This window comes from Hippopotamus amphibius, chromosome 1, assembly GCF_030028045.1.
Source record: "Hippopotamus amphibius kiboko isolate mHipAmp2 chromosome 1, mHipAmp2.hap2, whole genome shotgun sequence".
NCBI lineage: Eukaryota > Metazoa > Chordata > Mammalia > Artiodactyla > Hippopotamidae > Hippopotamus > Hippopotamus amphibius.
The window spans coordinates 168977449-168993303 of record NC_080186.1 but is presented as its reverse complement, the minus strand read 5'-3'; the positions used below and the strand labels follow the sequence as shown (position 1 = coordinate 168993303).

The 15855-nt window shown below is 34.9% G+C and overlaps 1 protein-coding gene across 2 annotated transcripts in view; it reads right to left on the bottom strand.

Annotated features, from left to right (window-relative positions):
- Positions 1 to 2301: 2301 nt before the first annotated feature.
- Positions 2302 to 15855, bottom strand: part of FNIP1 (folliculin interacting protein 1) — a 115813-nt gene continuing 102259 nt past the window's right edge. For both annotated transcript variants that reach the window (XM_057735878.1, XM_057735885.1), the window contains 3 exons: positions 11357 to 11554; positions 7659 to 7774; positions 2302 to 5757 (listed from right to left, as the gene is read on the bottom strand). In XM_057735878.1, coding sequence (XP_057591861.1) covers positions 5679 to 5757; positions 7659 to 7774; positions 11357 to 11554 — 393 coding nt within the window. In that variant the 3' untranslated portion in view covers positions 2302 to 5678. The remainder of the gene's footprint in view (positions 5758 to 7658; positions 7775 to 11356; positions 11555 to 15855) is intronic.

Sequence of the window (15855 nt, the reverse complement as noted above, 5' to 3'; positions counted from 1 at the left end):
GGGGGGATCCTGGGTTACCAGAAATGATTTACTTCTTGACCTAAGTGATGGTTACATTAATGTATATTTATTCATCTTATATAATACTTGACAGGGAAGAATTAAGTCTACAAAAATAACATTAATATAAACTTTATCATAAGACAGCAACAATAAAAACAGTATATTAATATCCACAGTAAATATACACATCTAAATTTAAGCATATTTTCAAAATCTATCTTGTCCTGTACCATCCTGTATTATGCTTTGGTATGCTGAAAAAAGTGAGGAGACAGTGAGAAGCTCTAACAGCTATTTTCAGAGAAAAGCCAACCTCCAGGATAGGATTCACCAGCATTAACATGTATCTAAAAAGAGAAAGTAATGGTTCTGAATGCAAGTAATCTACCAAATTCTAGAAAAATAAAAAGATGGCTAAAGCTTTACAAAAGGAAAAAGTAGCTTAACTCCTTACCCGACCGTAATTTTTGTCATTATATTTACCACAACCTGACAGCATAATATTTTTGTCTATCTCCTCCACCAGCAAGAAATACGTAGACTTCATGAGAAAGTCTGTTATTTATTAACTTATCCCTGGTACCCAGACCAGTAGCTAGCACATAACAGGTGCTCAATCAACATTTGCTAAATGAACAAACTGAACTATCTAAGGACTAAGTGATTAAGAGGGGATTTTGCTGTTAAAGAGAGAGGCACCTGATTGCTCTCCAATGGCAAAGAAAGATGTCTGGCTAGACAACTGTTCTATAATGCAAGTCTGAACACTCATTAGGCAGACACAATCATATGGCCATCTTTGCAGAACAACAGCAAACCAACAAAAAGATGTAAGTTAAGAGCACTGATTTTAATAGCACCTGGAATGGAGTAAGGAATTGAGGTTTGGGGTATGCTGGGAGACTGAGTCACTACTAGTGGAGAAATAAGAACACTTGCTGGCCCAAATCCAGGTCAGTTTCTATCACTGAGTAAGAATCTTTGAGGGTAGGGTCTAGGAATTTTAATACTTTCCAAACACTATCTAGGTGTTCCTAACATGCAACCAGGTTTGAAAACTACTTTAACTCAGTAGTTAAATTCCAACACAGTGAAGGATATTGACTTATGAGCGCTGAACCAAATGTGTGACACAAAAGTGGCATCACCAGTTTCTTGAGGAAATAGTATCTTCCTTATATTTACACAACACTTCAACAATGTTATTCCCTTTGAAACAATTTAGGTAACACTGCTTCTATCAATAATCTTACTTTGAGTGCTGAAGTGAATATAAAGACATGTTTTTGGATGGTCACTTGGAAAGGAAGGAATCTCAAGCCTCTTCAACTTAATACTCTCCTTAGAGTAAATACAGGTACATCTATGGGAGGTCTAATCAGATAGTGTTAACCTGGGCAGAGAGCTGTCTGCAACCTGATGAAGTGATCCGTCTAGGCTCATACTTTTATGAGGAGAGTCCCTTTTAAAGGAAACACTGTAAAGGGACCAAGTCCTGGGATGTGGGCAAGAACGAAGCCTCTGACCTGACCATATGCTTTAAAACCAAAAGTTCTCCAGAAAAACTAATGGATGGAAATTTCATCTATTTAAAAAATCTTTTAAAAAATTTCTTTTAAAAAATTTAAAAGAAAATCTTTAAAAATCTCTTTTGGATTGCCTGTAATTTCTTTTCTTTAGGGAAGTCTCAAATCTTAACTCTAGAGCAAAACATGGCCAAGTCCACAGTCTGCACTATAAAGCAAGGACAGGAAGCATTACCCTCTCCAACTTCCCCCTTTTTCTATTTGCCTGAGTCCTTCTCACTCAGAGTTACAATTCCCCAGCCCCCAGTGTGCCTTCAGCTCCTGTTTGGTCCCACTTGCCATCCCACCCCTACCTCCTACAATGGCAAAAACAAACAAAGAAATCTGATATCTTTACATCTGTCACCACATCCTAGTTGGAAACATTCTGGTCTGAGATAGGAAAGACGGTATGACCTCAAGTTAAATTCTCTGTATTTCAGTTTCTCATTAGCAAAATCTATGCTTCTCAGAAATGTTGCAAGATTAATTTTTTATCAGAGAACAGCATGTATAAACACAGATAACTATAAAGCTCTAAACTATCTGATAAATGCTTCCCAAATACTTGATACTTCCTTTCTGCTTTAAAACAGTCCACTTAGTCTCTTCAGTCAAATGTTAAGAGTGATAAATGTAGAACAATATAAAAACAGGCACTGCAAAAAGCCCCTGGCCTAATCCTGCCTAATCCTGGTGTAACTCTGCCCAAATCAACCTAACCTGAGTAAGGGAGCTTCCCAACATCCTACTCAGGGTTGAATCACTGCTGCAGAGCAGGCACTAAGGACTGATGGAAGAGCTGACTTCCCTAAAATGCAGATGAAGAAGACAGACTTACTCAAAGTGACATGCAAATTCATGAACAGAACAGTATTAGAACACAACCAACTGGCCAATTTTTTGTTTAATTTTAATTAGATACAATGTTCTTAACAGGTTTACATGGCTTCTTCTAGGTTTTAAATGACTGATTTTCAGTTTGTTTTCATAAAAGTACTTAAAGAAAATTTCAATTTGTCATCATGAAGATTAGATAAAATGTAAGACTATACCATACTTTTAGGTTACTATATTTTACCTCAAAAGAATATATGTTAAATTTTCCCCACAATAAAATATATAGGAGCTGTACAGGAAAGGCTGGACAGGTTACCTAACAACCATAGCACCCCAAAATTAGTGAGCATTCAGAGTGTGCCAAGCATTGAGATAAATTCTTGACATTCATTATTTCACTTGACTCTCACAACAACTTCATAAAGTAGATTCTACTAAATTACCAATACAGAAATTTAGGATTAGAGAAGGACATTATGAACAAGGTCACATGCCTGGAAGTGTCACACTTGGGAAAAGAATCCAAGTGGGCCAGCATCAGAGTCCATGATGTTACATACACCTTATTAAATGCGAAAGAAAAACCAACATCATACATCAAACTGACATGTGTATTTATTGCACAAATATCCCCTAGAACTGGGAGGTTATTATAATACAGGTGTACATTTGAGAAATGTATACAGAACAAGGAACAAGTATTTACATTTTACATCTCCCACCATCTAAATAACTTAGAGAAAGCATAACAATCTCATAACACATCTACCAGAAGTAGGCATTGTGTAAAATCTGTTTTTTTTAAAGTGATCATCCTCAGTGTATGCCAATTGCAACAAAATGAAATCTGTGCTAATATGTTTATTGCACTTAACATTTTCAAATTCAAAATTAAGACATTAATAAAAGCCAGGAATATTTAAAATCAAACCAATTAGTTTATAATACAGGAAAAATTAGTTCTAAATCTATAATGTAAAAGATCCCTTTTTTCATTTCCTGTTGCAACAAACGGGTTTTTAAAATGTGTAACATATCTGTCTGTACCATAAGAAGTTGAAAAAAATATTTTGAACAGGCCAAAATTCTTTTCACATTCATCATAATAACCACACTTTAAAGAAGTAGCAGCTCATTCCTTGGGCTTTGGGTAATGAAAGAATGACTATGACAAAGGGAACAGAAATTACAGAAGGACTGCAAATTATAAAACTCAGGAATCCTATAAGGATTAATGATTCTATAAGAAACTATAGGCCTTTTCCTTTAAAGCAAAGCTTAGTTTTAAGAATTAGAGTAGTATGAGCCATCCCATCCATTTATTGAAGACTAGGTTTCCTAAATGGTAATTTATTAGAGATTTGAAATAGATAGGACTGTGAATAGTTCAATGATTAATTTAAAAAATAACACACAAAAACAGACATTGTCTATCTGCTACATCTCCTGAACTACAATAAAAAAAAAAAATGTATAGTGGCCCACTTATGATCTTTTCTATATTCTGAATTCTGCTGAAGAGATTGCTTCATAAAATTCCAAACAATAGATGAGAGAAGAATTTCATTAATGAATAGACTAAAAAAAATTAAGCCAATGAAAATATATCTATAAACATTCTTTGACAACAAGTCATCCATGGGAGACTCTGGTACTAACTGGGACCAGCTGATAGGACAGAAGGCGGCAAACTGATTGCAGGCACACCAATTTCAGGTTTACAGTCCATTTCTTCTTAGCCTAGCTGGAGATTAGAGCAAGGCAAAATATGACCCAATGCTATAAACTCAAGGTCAAAGACTAAATAAACTACAGAAATCTTCCTTAACTACTGAGAATTTAAATAGCAAGAAATGATGCATTATACACAAAATGTACTTATTAACAGAATGAGCAAGTGGTTTTCTGTTTTAAGCTAATCAACTAATTATGATGAAAACAGTTCATAAAAGCAGAAACCAGCTTCACTCCAGCATTAAAAGCATCTTAGACCAGATAAGTAAAGGATAAACTATAATGTAGTATTTCAAGTAAACTGAGGTAGTAGAGCATATTGAAAAACTTTATCTACCCATCTTCCTATTTACATTACTTACAAGAGTTGGTTCCTTATTAGCCTTTCTCACAAGCAACACACTACAGTATATACAAAAACAATAACAACTGAAAAGTTGAAATCTTTGAAAAAAAATTAGCTTTTGGAAGGGAGGAGCTATAAGAGAAAAGAGAATAATTTTAAGAGTTAATGAATCCTATTAGTGTAAACTGAATATTACGAAGCAGTGAAACAAATATTCATTTCCTATGGGTTCAAGAAGGGCTGATACCGAAACCAAGGGCCTCGGCTACCTGAGCACTTTTAAAGAAAATATTATTTTTTGCCAATGCTTTGGTGCAATTTTTAATCCTCATTTTAATTTATTAAATTAGATGCAAATATGTAAATATTAACATTTATAAGATTTAGCTTATAAACAAAACAAATGGTATAAAGTAGTATTCTTATTTTGGGAATCTACATTCCTCAGCCTTAAAAAAAGATTGGCTTTACTTATATTTTAGGGTATGTGAAACAGAAAAATCACCAGAAAGTAACATTTCAACATTATATACAATTAATACTAGTTGAAAATATATTTTTTAAAAAGGCATGTTTACCAATCTTGTATTTCTACCTCTGCTTTTTTAAAAAATAGATACGTATGTACACTTGGGTGGATAACATAACACAGATTTATACACTTTATTCTGAGTTTATCTGAATTAACAAGCTGTTTAAAATGCTTTGAGAAATATCTAGAAATTAGCTATTTTGAATTAAAAAAACAATCGAAGTTTTATAGATCTCTGTACCTTAGAAATAAAGAATTAAAACTAATGAAATGACATTTCTGAACCATTTAATTATGAGATATCCATTACTACTTATGAGCTGTGGCAAGACTGTAGTGATCATTAATGAAATTCCTCAATGTTATTCATTATGTAGAAACGTATAGGTTACACTCCGGCTTCTTCAAATGCTTTTCCCCCAAATGCTGTTTTTAGTTTCACTTGGTTAAAAATCTACCACCATCCAAAAATCCAATCAAAATGGAAAAGCCATCCAATGATGACACAATATGCACTGCAATGCAGGATACCCAGGTGACTGACTCATTCAGATGAAAGTCTGACAGGGAAAAAAAAACTGCTATAAATGCATGTTGTGACTGCTTCCTTGGTTTCTACTTAACTTTCCACCGAAGTTAATTTCTAACAGCCTTTATGTTAAAGTAGTATCTGAGCAACATATGGAGAGTGAGTGCTTGCTACAGCAGCCAGAAGAGGAAGATCACTGGATTCAATCCTGAAATTAAAAAAAAAAAAAAATCTCAGTTCAGGTTTTCTATACCCAGTACATGAGTCTAACAGGCAATGACTGCTACCTATAAAGTCACTATACATCTCCAGTCAAGGAGCTTGGCCACCCTGGCCAAAAGGAAAAGGGTAAGAGAACTGAAGATAATGAAACTTAGACATTTTTCAGTAAGTAAAAACCATAATCAAAGATTTTTTTAAAATAAAGCCTCTGAAACCCAACAGTAACAAAGTCATGAATGTAGAAAAACCATCTCACTGATCTTCTGATGGACCATGCATCAGGGCAAGGAATAATGTCTAAGAAATACTACATAGCATAATATCAGAATAATAGTGTGAAGCCATATTGTTTTGGATACAAATGTCTCTATAGTAAGATTTTCTGGGAAGAAGTAATGGAAGCCTCCTAAAAATACAATCTACCATAAATAATTTATAGGAAAAGAAAAATGGCCAATAAATATCAAAATAAGTTATACAGACTCACTCATGGTTAGAGAATAAATCCGAATAAAATCAGATTTCATTTTTCAGCTAGTAGCTTGGCAAAGATTAAAAAGTTTGGTAAAAAAAGAGTAGTAGAGTGTGCTTCCCACTGTTTGTGAGAATTTATTCCGGTACTTTCCAGATAGCATTTACCCGTCAAAATAACTATCAACATCTAACAACAATTTAATACACATGCCCTTTAATTCAAAAAATCTACTTCAAAAAATTTATCCTATAACTTCAAAGATTTACATTTATTCCAGCATTGATTTGTAACAGCAAAAAACTGAAAATAATCTAAATTCCACCTTATAATGGAATGCAATTCAGCCATTAAAAATGATATAGATCAGTATGTGTGGTATGTGCTTAAATGAACATTCAAGATATATTAAAAGGCAAGTTGCACAGTGATGTACAGAGTATAAAGTAATTTATATTTTTAACCCTACACATTTAAAAATTCTATAAGAAGAAACAACCCATTAACTGGATGAGGACTGGAAGTTGAAGAAAAGACGATACAACTTACTTTTCACTTTATGCCAAGATGCACTGAAACTTTCGTTATATGTACATTACTTTAAAAATTAGTTGAAACTTTTTAAAAATAAAGGCATTACACACAGAGAATCATCTGTTTCCAATGTGGATAATAAGAACATTAATGAAAGAATTTAATTTGGTTTCAGACATACAGTGGCAACTCGATGTTGGCTCCTTCTCCCTCCATAAAAGCTGGAATTAGACAAACGTTCTACTTGTTTTTATTTATTCAACCAGCATTTCAAGAAATAATTCACACACACACATACACACACATATGAAAAGTGGCCATAGAACATAGGGAAAGTAAGCATAGAGCATAATGAAAGGGGCTATACTATGCCTCTCGCCAATTTCCTGTTTGTCCTTCAATTAACATTTTAGATAACTAGCTTCTTCCCAGGAATAACTGCAGAGTATAAAGACATAATATATAGATAATGGGGAAGGAGTACTAATACATAGATAATATACCACCATCCACAGAGTGCCATTACTTCGATCAGCTCATCTGGATGGCAGGGCAGATGCTGGGAATGATGGGTTTACAATGTATTTAATAAATAAAAATATGTACTTATTTTTTTCTAATGCAAAAATTTAATTTTAATTCATTTTTATTCAACTATATTCTCAACCTACTGTAATTGCACAAGGGACAGTGCCTTTCAGATCAGTGTAGGACACGGTTCTGCTTTTATATTGTATAGAGCAACCCAGATGATAACAGTAGACAGCTTCTAATAATACAAAACACTTAAAAAGAAAAAAGGCAATTTTGAGGAATATTCCTTGCCTAAATAAAGATGGTGCAATGAGAAAGCAAAGCCAGAAAAGAAATCAGGAACGTACCCTAGAACCACTCCCAGCTCCTTGACATGAACACGCATCTGCCCCCTCAGGTACTCAGACAGCATTTTGCTCTTGAAGTATAGCTCCTGTAACCGGTCTTCAAGATGCATTACACACTGCAGTTAGGAGGGAACCAAGAACCAGGTCAGAAAATGCACAACTCTAAGCAATGGCAAATTCCAAAGTATCATGTTTTGACAATTCTATTTAGTATTCCAGCACAAACTAAAATTTGGAACACATACTTAAAGCATGCAATTTTAGCTAAAGGAGTGTAAACCTTCTCTAGCTCATTTCAAAGATTTAGATTCTATAGTTATTTTTTAATGTGATAAATTACACATAATATAAACTTTACCATTTTAAATACAAAAGTTACCATTTTAACCACTTGAGTGTACAACTGAGAGGCATTCAGTACATTCAAACCATTGTGCAACTATCACCACTATCCATATCCAGAACTTTAAAAAAAAAGTTTTTATTCCAAATTTGATAAATATAACACTTATAAATTAATACATTAGAAATGTATTTACATTAGAAAGGCTGCATTCTCCTGTGGAGAGCTTAAGAAAGAAAATTTGCAACAGCTCACAGAGAATGCTCTATAGGCCTTACTAGAACAGAAATGTTTCTAAGCTGGATTATTAAAAAAACTAAAACATACACATTTTGTTCACTGTCAGTTAACTTGCTCAATTCACTAAAATAGGTGATTTTCCATGTGAATTGATGATATATATATGTATGAGGAAAAAGCATGTGGTGCAGGTGCTAAAACACTAAATTCTTGAAGAGTATTTCTTCCCAATGAAAAACAGCTGCTGTTAAAGCTCCTAATAAAAACACATTTTCTTTTTCTTCAAAAAAAAACAAAACAAAAACAAAACACAACTGAATGGGTTTCTTGGCACACACTGTTTTGTGGTGTATGTTTTGTGCTATAATGCTCACGTAGGATAAAAATGCCTTAAGTGAAAAAAATATATAAAATATATGTTTATAATAAATTTTATCCATACACATACACACACATTTTACTATATTATCCATTTTTAGGTATAAAATTCAATGGCATTTAAGTATATCCACAATGTTGTGTACTATCATCACTATCCATTTCCAGAACCTTTTTTCATTATCCTAAATAGAAACTCTGTACCCAGTATACAGTAACCCTTGATGCCCTCCTTCCCCCAACCCCTAGTAACTTCTTTCTATTTCTATGAATGTGCCTATTCTAAATATCTAATGTAAGTGTGACCACACAATATCTGTCCTTCTGTATTTTGCTTATTTCACTTAGTGTAAACTTCTATCCATGTTGTATCACATATCAGAATTTCATTCCTCTTTAGGGCTGAAGTATTCCATTCTATGTATTACACATCATTTGGACAGGGGTTGTTTCCAATTTTGTCTACTGCAAGTAATACTGCTGTGAACATTAGGATACAATTGTTTCACTCCCTGCTTTCAGTTACTTTGATTATAAACCTAGAAGCAGACTTGCAGGACCACATGACAATACAATGTTAAACTTTTTAAGGAACTGCCAAATTGTTTTCCACAGCAGCTGCACCATTTTTCATTCCCACCAGCAATGCACAAACCGTTCCAATTTCTCTGCATCCAATACTTGCTATTTTGGGGGTTCGTTTGACCAAATCCATGCTTATGAATGTGAAGTGGTAGCTCACTTGTGCTTTTGATTTGCATTTTCCTAATGACTAATGGATGTTGAACGTCTTCTCATGTGCTTATTGGCTATTTGTATATCTTCTTTAGAGAAATGTCTGCTCAAGTCCTTTGCCCATTTTTTGAGTTGTTTCTTTGTTGTTGCTGAGTTGTTGAAGTTCTCTATGTATTCTGGATATCAATCTCTTTTCAGTTATGATTAGCAAATATTTTCTCCTGTCCATTGTCTTTTCACTCTGTTGATAGTGTCCTTTGATACACAAAAGTTTTTTAGTTCAATGAAGTCCCAATTTATCTATTTTTCCCTTCATTCCCTGTGCTTTTGATGTCACTTCCAAGGAATCACTGCTAAATCCAATATCATGAAGATTACCCCCTATGTTTTCTTTAAAGAGTTTTATAGTTTTAGTACTTAAGTTTAGGTTTAAGTTTAGATTTAAGCTTGAGTTCATTTTTGTATATGGGTTCAACTTCATTCTTTTGCTTGCGGATATCCAGTTTTCTCTGCATGATTTGTTGAAAACACTCCTTTCCCCTTTGAATAGTCTTGCCTTTCTTGTCAAAAATCAACTGACCATATATGTGAGGGTTTATTTGGGGGATACTATATTCTACTGGTCTATATGTCTGTCCTTATGCTAGTACCACACTTGTTTTATTACTGTCACTTTGTAGTAAGTTTTAAAACTAGGAGGTGTGAGTCCTCCAACCTCATTCTTAGCGCTATCATCTTAATAATACTAAGTCTTCCAAACCATGAATATCAGATGTCTTTCATTTATTTGTCTTTAATTTCTTTCAGAGATGTTTTGTAGTTTTCAGCGTACAAGTCTTTTTAAATTTATTCCTAAGTAATTTCTTTTAATGCTATTGTAAGTGCTTTCTTAATTTCCTCTTCAAAACTGTTCATCCAAGCGTATGGGAATGCAACTATTTTTGCACACTGATTTATCTTGCATCTTTGCCGAATTCATTTACCAGCTCTATAAGGTTTTTTTGGTGGAATCTTTAAGTTTTCCACATATAAGATCATATTTGCAAGCAGAGATAATTTTACTTCTTCCTTTCCAATTTGGATGCCTTTTGTTTCTTTTTCTTGCCTAACTTCTCTGGATACAACTTTCCAATACTATGTTGAATAAAAGTGGTAAAGGTGAGCATCCATGTCTTGTCCCTGTTCTTAGGGGTAAAACTTTTAGTCTTTCACCACTGAGTATAATGTCAGCTGCAGGTGTGTCATATATGGCCTTTGTCATGTTGATCTACAAAAGTTTTTAACTATGCTGTATTATAGTTCTCCTAACAAGAAAAGGAAAGAATCTTGAAACTTGGAAATGATGTCTTCAGTAAAAGGTTACCAGTGTTATAAAGAGGGATCATCCAAAGTCCTAACACAACAATGACGATACAGAATGCACTGGCATTCTGCACGGAGCATAGGGATGTTGCATGTCCATACCTCACATGATACTAAACTCTGGCTGCTGAAATCACAGACTATATAGACACGTACACATCCCTTTCTGTCTTAGCTTGGGCTGCAAAAACAAAGTACCACAGACTCGGTTTAAATACCAGAAAATTATTTTCTCACAGTTTTGTAGACTGGAAGTCTGAGATTAGGGTGCCAGCATGGCTGAGTTTTAGTGAGAACTCTCTTCCTGGCTAGCGGATAGCTGCCTTCTCCCTGTGTCCTCACATGGTAGAGAGAGCACAATCTCACTTTTCCTCTTCTTATAAAGCCACTAATACCAACATGAGGGCCCCACTCTCATGACCTAATCTAACCCTAATTACCTCCCAAAGCCCATCACACTGGGGAGTTATGGCTTCAACATATGGATTTTAGGGGAATACAAACATTCAGTCCATAATACCTTCTTTCAGGAAAACAATGACAAAGCTAACAGTAATGGTCAATGTAGACACATACATAACAATAGGCTTAAGTTAGCTGTCACGGTGCTCACAGTAACTCAAGCCTTACACATACTTACAAAATTTGGAGACAAGTTATGTTTATAAAGCTGAAGAGTGGAATGAAGCAGATTGGAAACAAGACTGGAAACCAACACTTCCTTTCCCAATTTATTATCTGTCATTCGTCTCTGGCTGCTGGCCACTTGAACAGTCCATTTATCCATATCTGCTATGATACAGACAGCTTCTGCTATTGGTTCATCCAATACTGGATGCTGGAAAAAAAAGAAGAAATCATCCGCTGATAAACAAAGTTTTCAAAGATAATGTTAATGGGAAAGGCACGGAAAAGATACTAGACAAAAACAAAATAAAAGTATATGAGATTCTGAGAGCTACTGTCAAAGAATCCTTGATAGTGAAGAATGAGATAGTAAAGTAACTCAATAATAAACACCCTGAGATATCTTATAGAAGTCCTCACAGGCAGAAATTCATTACCAGAACTGTGTACTCTTTAATTCAGAACTTGAATTTCACCAGTATTTTGATCATTCATTCATTCATTCAGCAAATTTACTGAGTGCCAACTATGTGCCAGGCAACTGAAAGAAAATGTTTTTACCTTGAAAGAGATAAATATCTTAAAAATAGGTAGGAAATAAATTCATATGAACAAGTCAATGATAAGGTTCTGTACTAACTACCCCATCCAGCCAGGCATTAATTTCCTTGAGCACCTCAGAGGCTATCCCTTGATTATCCCTTCCTGGCTACGTGCGCTAGGTTTTTCTGTTTTACAAAGATGTATATCCAGAGTATGGATATAGCAGTTAAAAAGGAGACAAATCAACAGGTACTAACATGTCTCTGCAGGATATATGGTTAAATGGGTAAAAAAAAAAAAGGTCACTACATACACTCACACATACACATTATATCATAGTATGTTTTTAAAAATTCGGGGGACTTCCCTGGTGGTCTAGTGGCTAAGACTCCACACTCCCAATGCAAGGGGCTCAGGTTCAGTTCCTGACTGGGAGACTAGATCCCCCATGCATGCCACAGCTAAGAATCTTAATGCTGCAACTAAAGATCCCACACACTGCAATGAAGATCCCATGCGCCACAACTAAGACCCAGCACAGCCAAAATAAATAAATAAATAAATATTTCTTAAAATATTCAGATCTACATCTAAATGAAAATGTATAGAAAAAAGAATGAAAATACTCAAATCAAACTCTTTATCATAGAGATCTCTGTGAAGAAGTATGCAATACTAAGAGTATGAATAAGGATATGCACTTTTTGCTTTGTATATCTTTATATTGTTTAAATTTCTATCAGAAGCATTCACCTGAAACACTTTTATAGTTACAAAATTTAAGACCTAGTGAAAAAAAATTTTAACTCACATATACGGATAAAAGGACCACAGGCATATGACTGTGCCCTTGGTTTTCCATGCTTTACACACAAAGACCAAAAATGACAATTAAGTACATAGGACCACCATAAGAAAAAGATGTTCAATACTTTAACATCTTCTGTATTTAGAAAGGTAAGGATTGCTTCACCACTGGCCAAATGAATTAATAGCAGTAAGACTGAAATACAAACTACAATCTGAAAAACTTGAACCCAATGGCCTTTTTCCTTTATAACTTTCATTGTTACTAAAATTTCATAGCAAGAATGTAAGTTTACTCCTAGATAAACCCAAGTTTGGCACCCCCAAAGGATATCCCTTTGCCCAGTTAATAACCACTTTGAATAGCTTTTTGCTCGATGCTAAGGAAACAAAGAGAAGGGAGCTCACACTCCTACAAGGGAAATAAAAAGAAATACACATGGCTATGAAAATACTTGTGCAATAGACAAAATAGTAACCAAGTGCTGGGGTACCAGAGGAGCACAACAGTGGGTTCTGTGTGACTAGGCGTTACACGGTAGAAGGGACATACGGATATGACACTGAAGTATGAATATTATTTCTAGCGAAAAAATGGGAGAGGAATATGAATAATTCTGTAGGAGGGAACATCATGAGAAGATTCAAAGATAGAAGTAGATGGATGTAACCAAATTTGTGAACAATGATATTGAGAAGTGAGGAAGAAGAGAATGGCAATTAAGAAGTCTGGAAAGATATACTGTGAAGACTTTCCATGGAACTCTAAACTTTATTTTTATAAAATGGTACTTAAATATTTCTTATTCAAGTCTTACCAAGGATATAACATTTTTCTATTCATCAACTTCATTACTGAAACATAATTTTGGAAATGGTACATACATCTAAAGATGTAAGGTATATCTTGCATTTGAAAGAAACAAGATAATAGTGACTATATAGGGACTTCCTAGGTGGTGCAGTGGTTAAGAATCCACTTGCCAATGCAGGGGACATGGGTTAGAGCCCTGCTCCAGGAAGATCCCACATGCCATGGAGCAACTAAGCCCGTGTGCCACAACTATTGAGCCTGTGTGCCGCAACTACTGAAGCCCACACACCTAGAGCCCATGCTCTGCAACAAGAGAAGCCACAGCAATGAGGAGCCCGCGTACTACAACGAAGAGTAGCCCTGGCTCGCCACAACTAGAGAAAGCCCGTGTGCAGCAACAAAGACCCAACACAGCCAATAAATCAATCAATTAATTAATCAAAAAATTAGTGAATATATATTTAATATAACTACCTCTGTGGTTATAAAAGAAAAATAAGACAGGAGATATGATCAAATAATTAAAGTGGAAAACAAACTGTTAAAAAAGGAAGATACTACTTTCAAAAGCAGAGGGCATCTTTAGGAGATGAGAATTATAGTGGGAGCCCATCTACTATCCTCACAAGGAAATGCCTAAACAGATAATGGGGAAATCTTTTATTTTAAAGAGTTAAAAACCCCTTTAGAAATTAACTTTATAGCTCCTCAACCAAAAGTCACATGGCTAAGATTTTAAAAGCTATTCTTTTGGTAAGAAAAAGGAAAATGAGCCCACATCAGTAGTTTCCCAAGAAAGAAGGGTCTAAATCCCAAGTTTGAGATTAGAAATAATCCAAATCAAACTCACTTTAGGAGCAGTTAAACAAGGGAGCATTGCCAGCCATTCATTCTGAAACTGCTTGTTTTCACTCAATGGATTATCATGAGCAATGTCCTAACCTGATAAAATTTCAACTTAACCAATTTCAGTCCTTTCCTTCACCATCAACTTCTGGAAGAAACAGGCTACACCCAATGGGAGCATATTCTCAACTGAATATTATGGTAGCCTCCTCCACAATATTAAGTTTGCATCCAACCGCAAATACTTCCAAGTCACAAAACAGAAAGTGTATGAATGGGAGAAAGAAGCAGTGCATCCAAAAAGCTTTATTTTTTTTAAAACTTTTTCTCTGAGTTCCATAACTTCTACAGTACAATATATTCACAGTCACCAGACCTTTTTCTCTCCCAGTCATTTCCAGAATCTGAATACATAAACTCTCAAATCTTTTAAGTATCTCCTCTCTAGCAGATACTCCTATATCTCCACTACATTACGAAACCTGATTTTTTCAATTGCCTGCTAGACATTCAAACATGGCCTTGCAGATTGCACTTTTAAACTCAAAATGTACCGAATTCACTTCACTGTGCTTTCCTCAAAACTAGCCAGTTTTCTTCAATTATCTTTTTTTTTTTTTTTAAAGAGAGAGGACCCCAATGTCGTAAAGGGAACAGGGTTTAGGGACATTACAAACTGCTGTTCAAACCAGCATTGTCTTTTGGAAAACTACCAAACATGCAACAAGGACATGAAAATAGTTCTAAATTTAAAAACTGTCCAGTAACTTCATTTCTGGGAATCTAGCCTAAAGAAATAATCTTAAATTCATAAAACACAACAACACTATCAATGCTACTTATAACAACAAAAGGGGGACTTCCCTGGTGGTCCAGTGGTAAAGAATCCGCCTTATGAGGCAGGGGATGTGGGTTCATTCCCTGGTTAGGGAACTAAGATTCCACATGCTGCGGGGCAACTAAGCTTGCACACCACATCTACTGAGCATACACACCTCAATGAGAGAGCCTGCGTGCTACAAACTACAGAGCCCATGCGCTCTGGAACCCGCATGACACAGCTAGAGAAGAGAAAACCCACGTGCCGCAATGAGAGAAGCCCACCCGCCGCAACAAAAGATCCTGCATGCCTTAATGAAGATCCTGCATGCCACAACTAATACCTAATGCAGCCAAAAATAAATAAACAATAAATCTTTAAAATAAATAAATAAATAAATAAATGGAAGAAAAGTTGTTTTAAAAGTTGAGCAACAGAGAATAGAGAACACCCATGTATATATGCTCAATTAATTTATGAAAAAGGACCCAAGAATATACAATTGAGGAAAGACAGTTTCTTCAATAAATGGTGCTTAAAAAACTTAAAAGCCACACTGCAAAAGAATGAAACTGGACCACTATCTTACACCATACAAAAAGTCAACTCATACCTCAGAGGGGGCACCAAAAAAAAAAAAAAAAAAAAAAAAGTCAACTCATATGCTATATGAGTACTATAT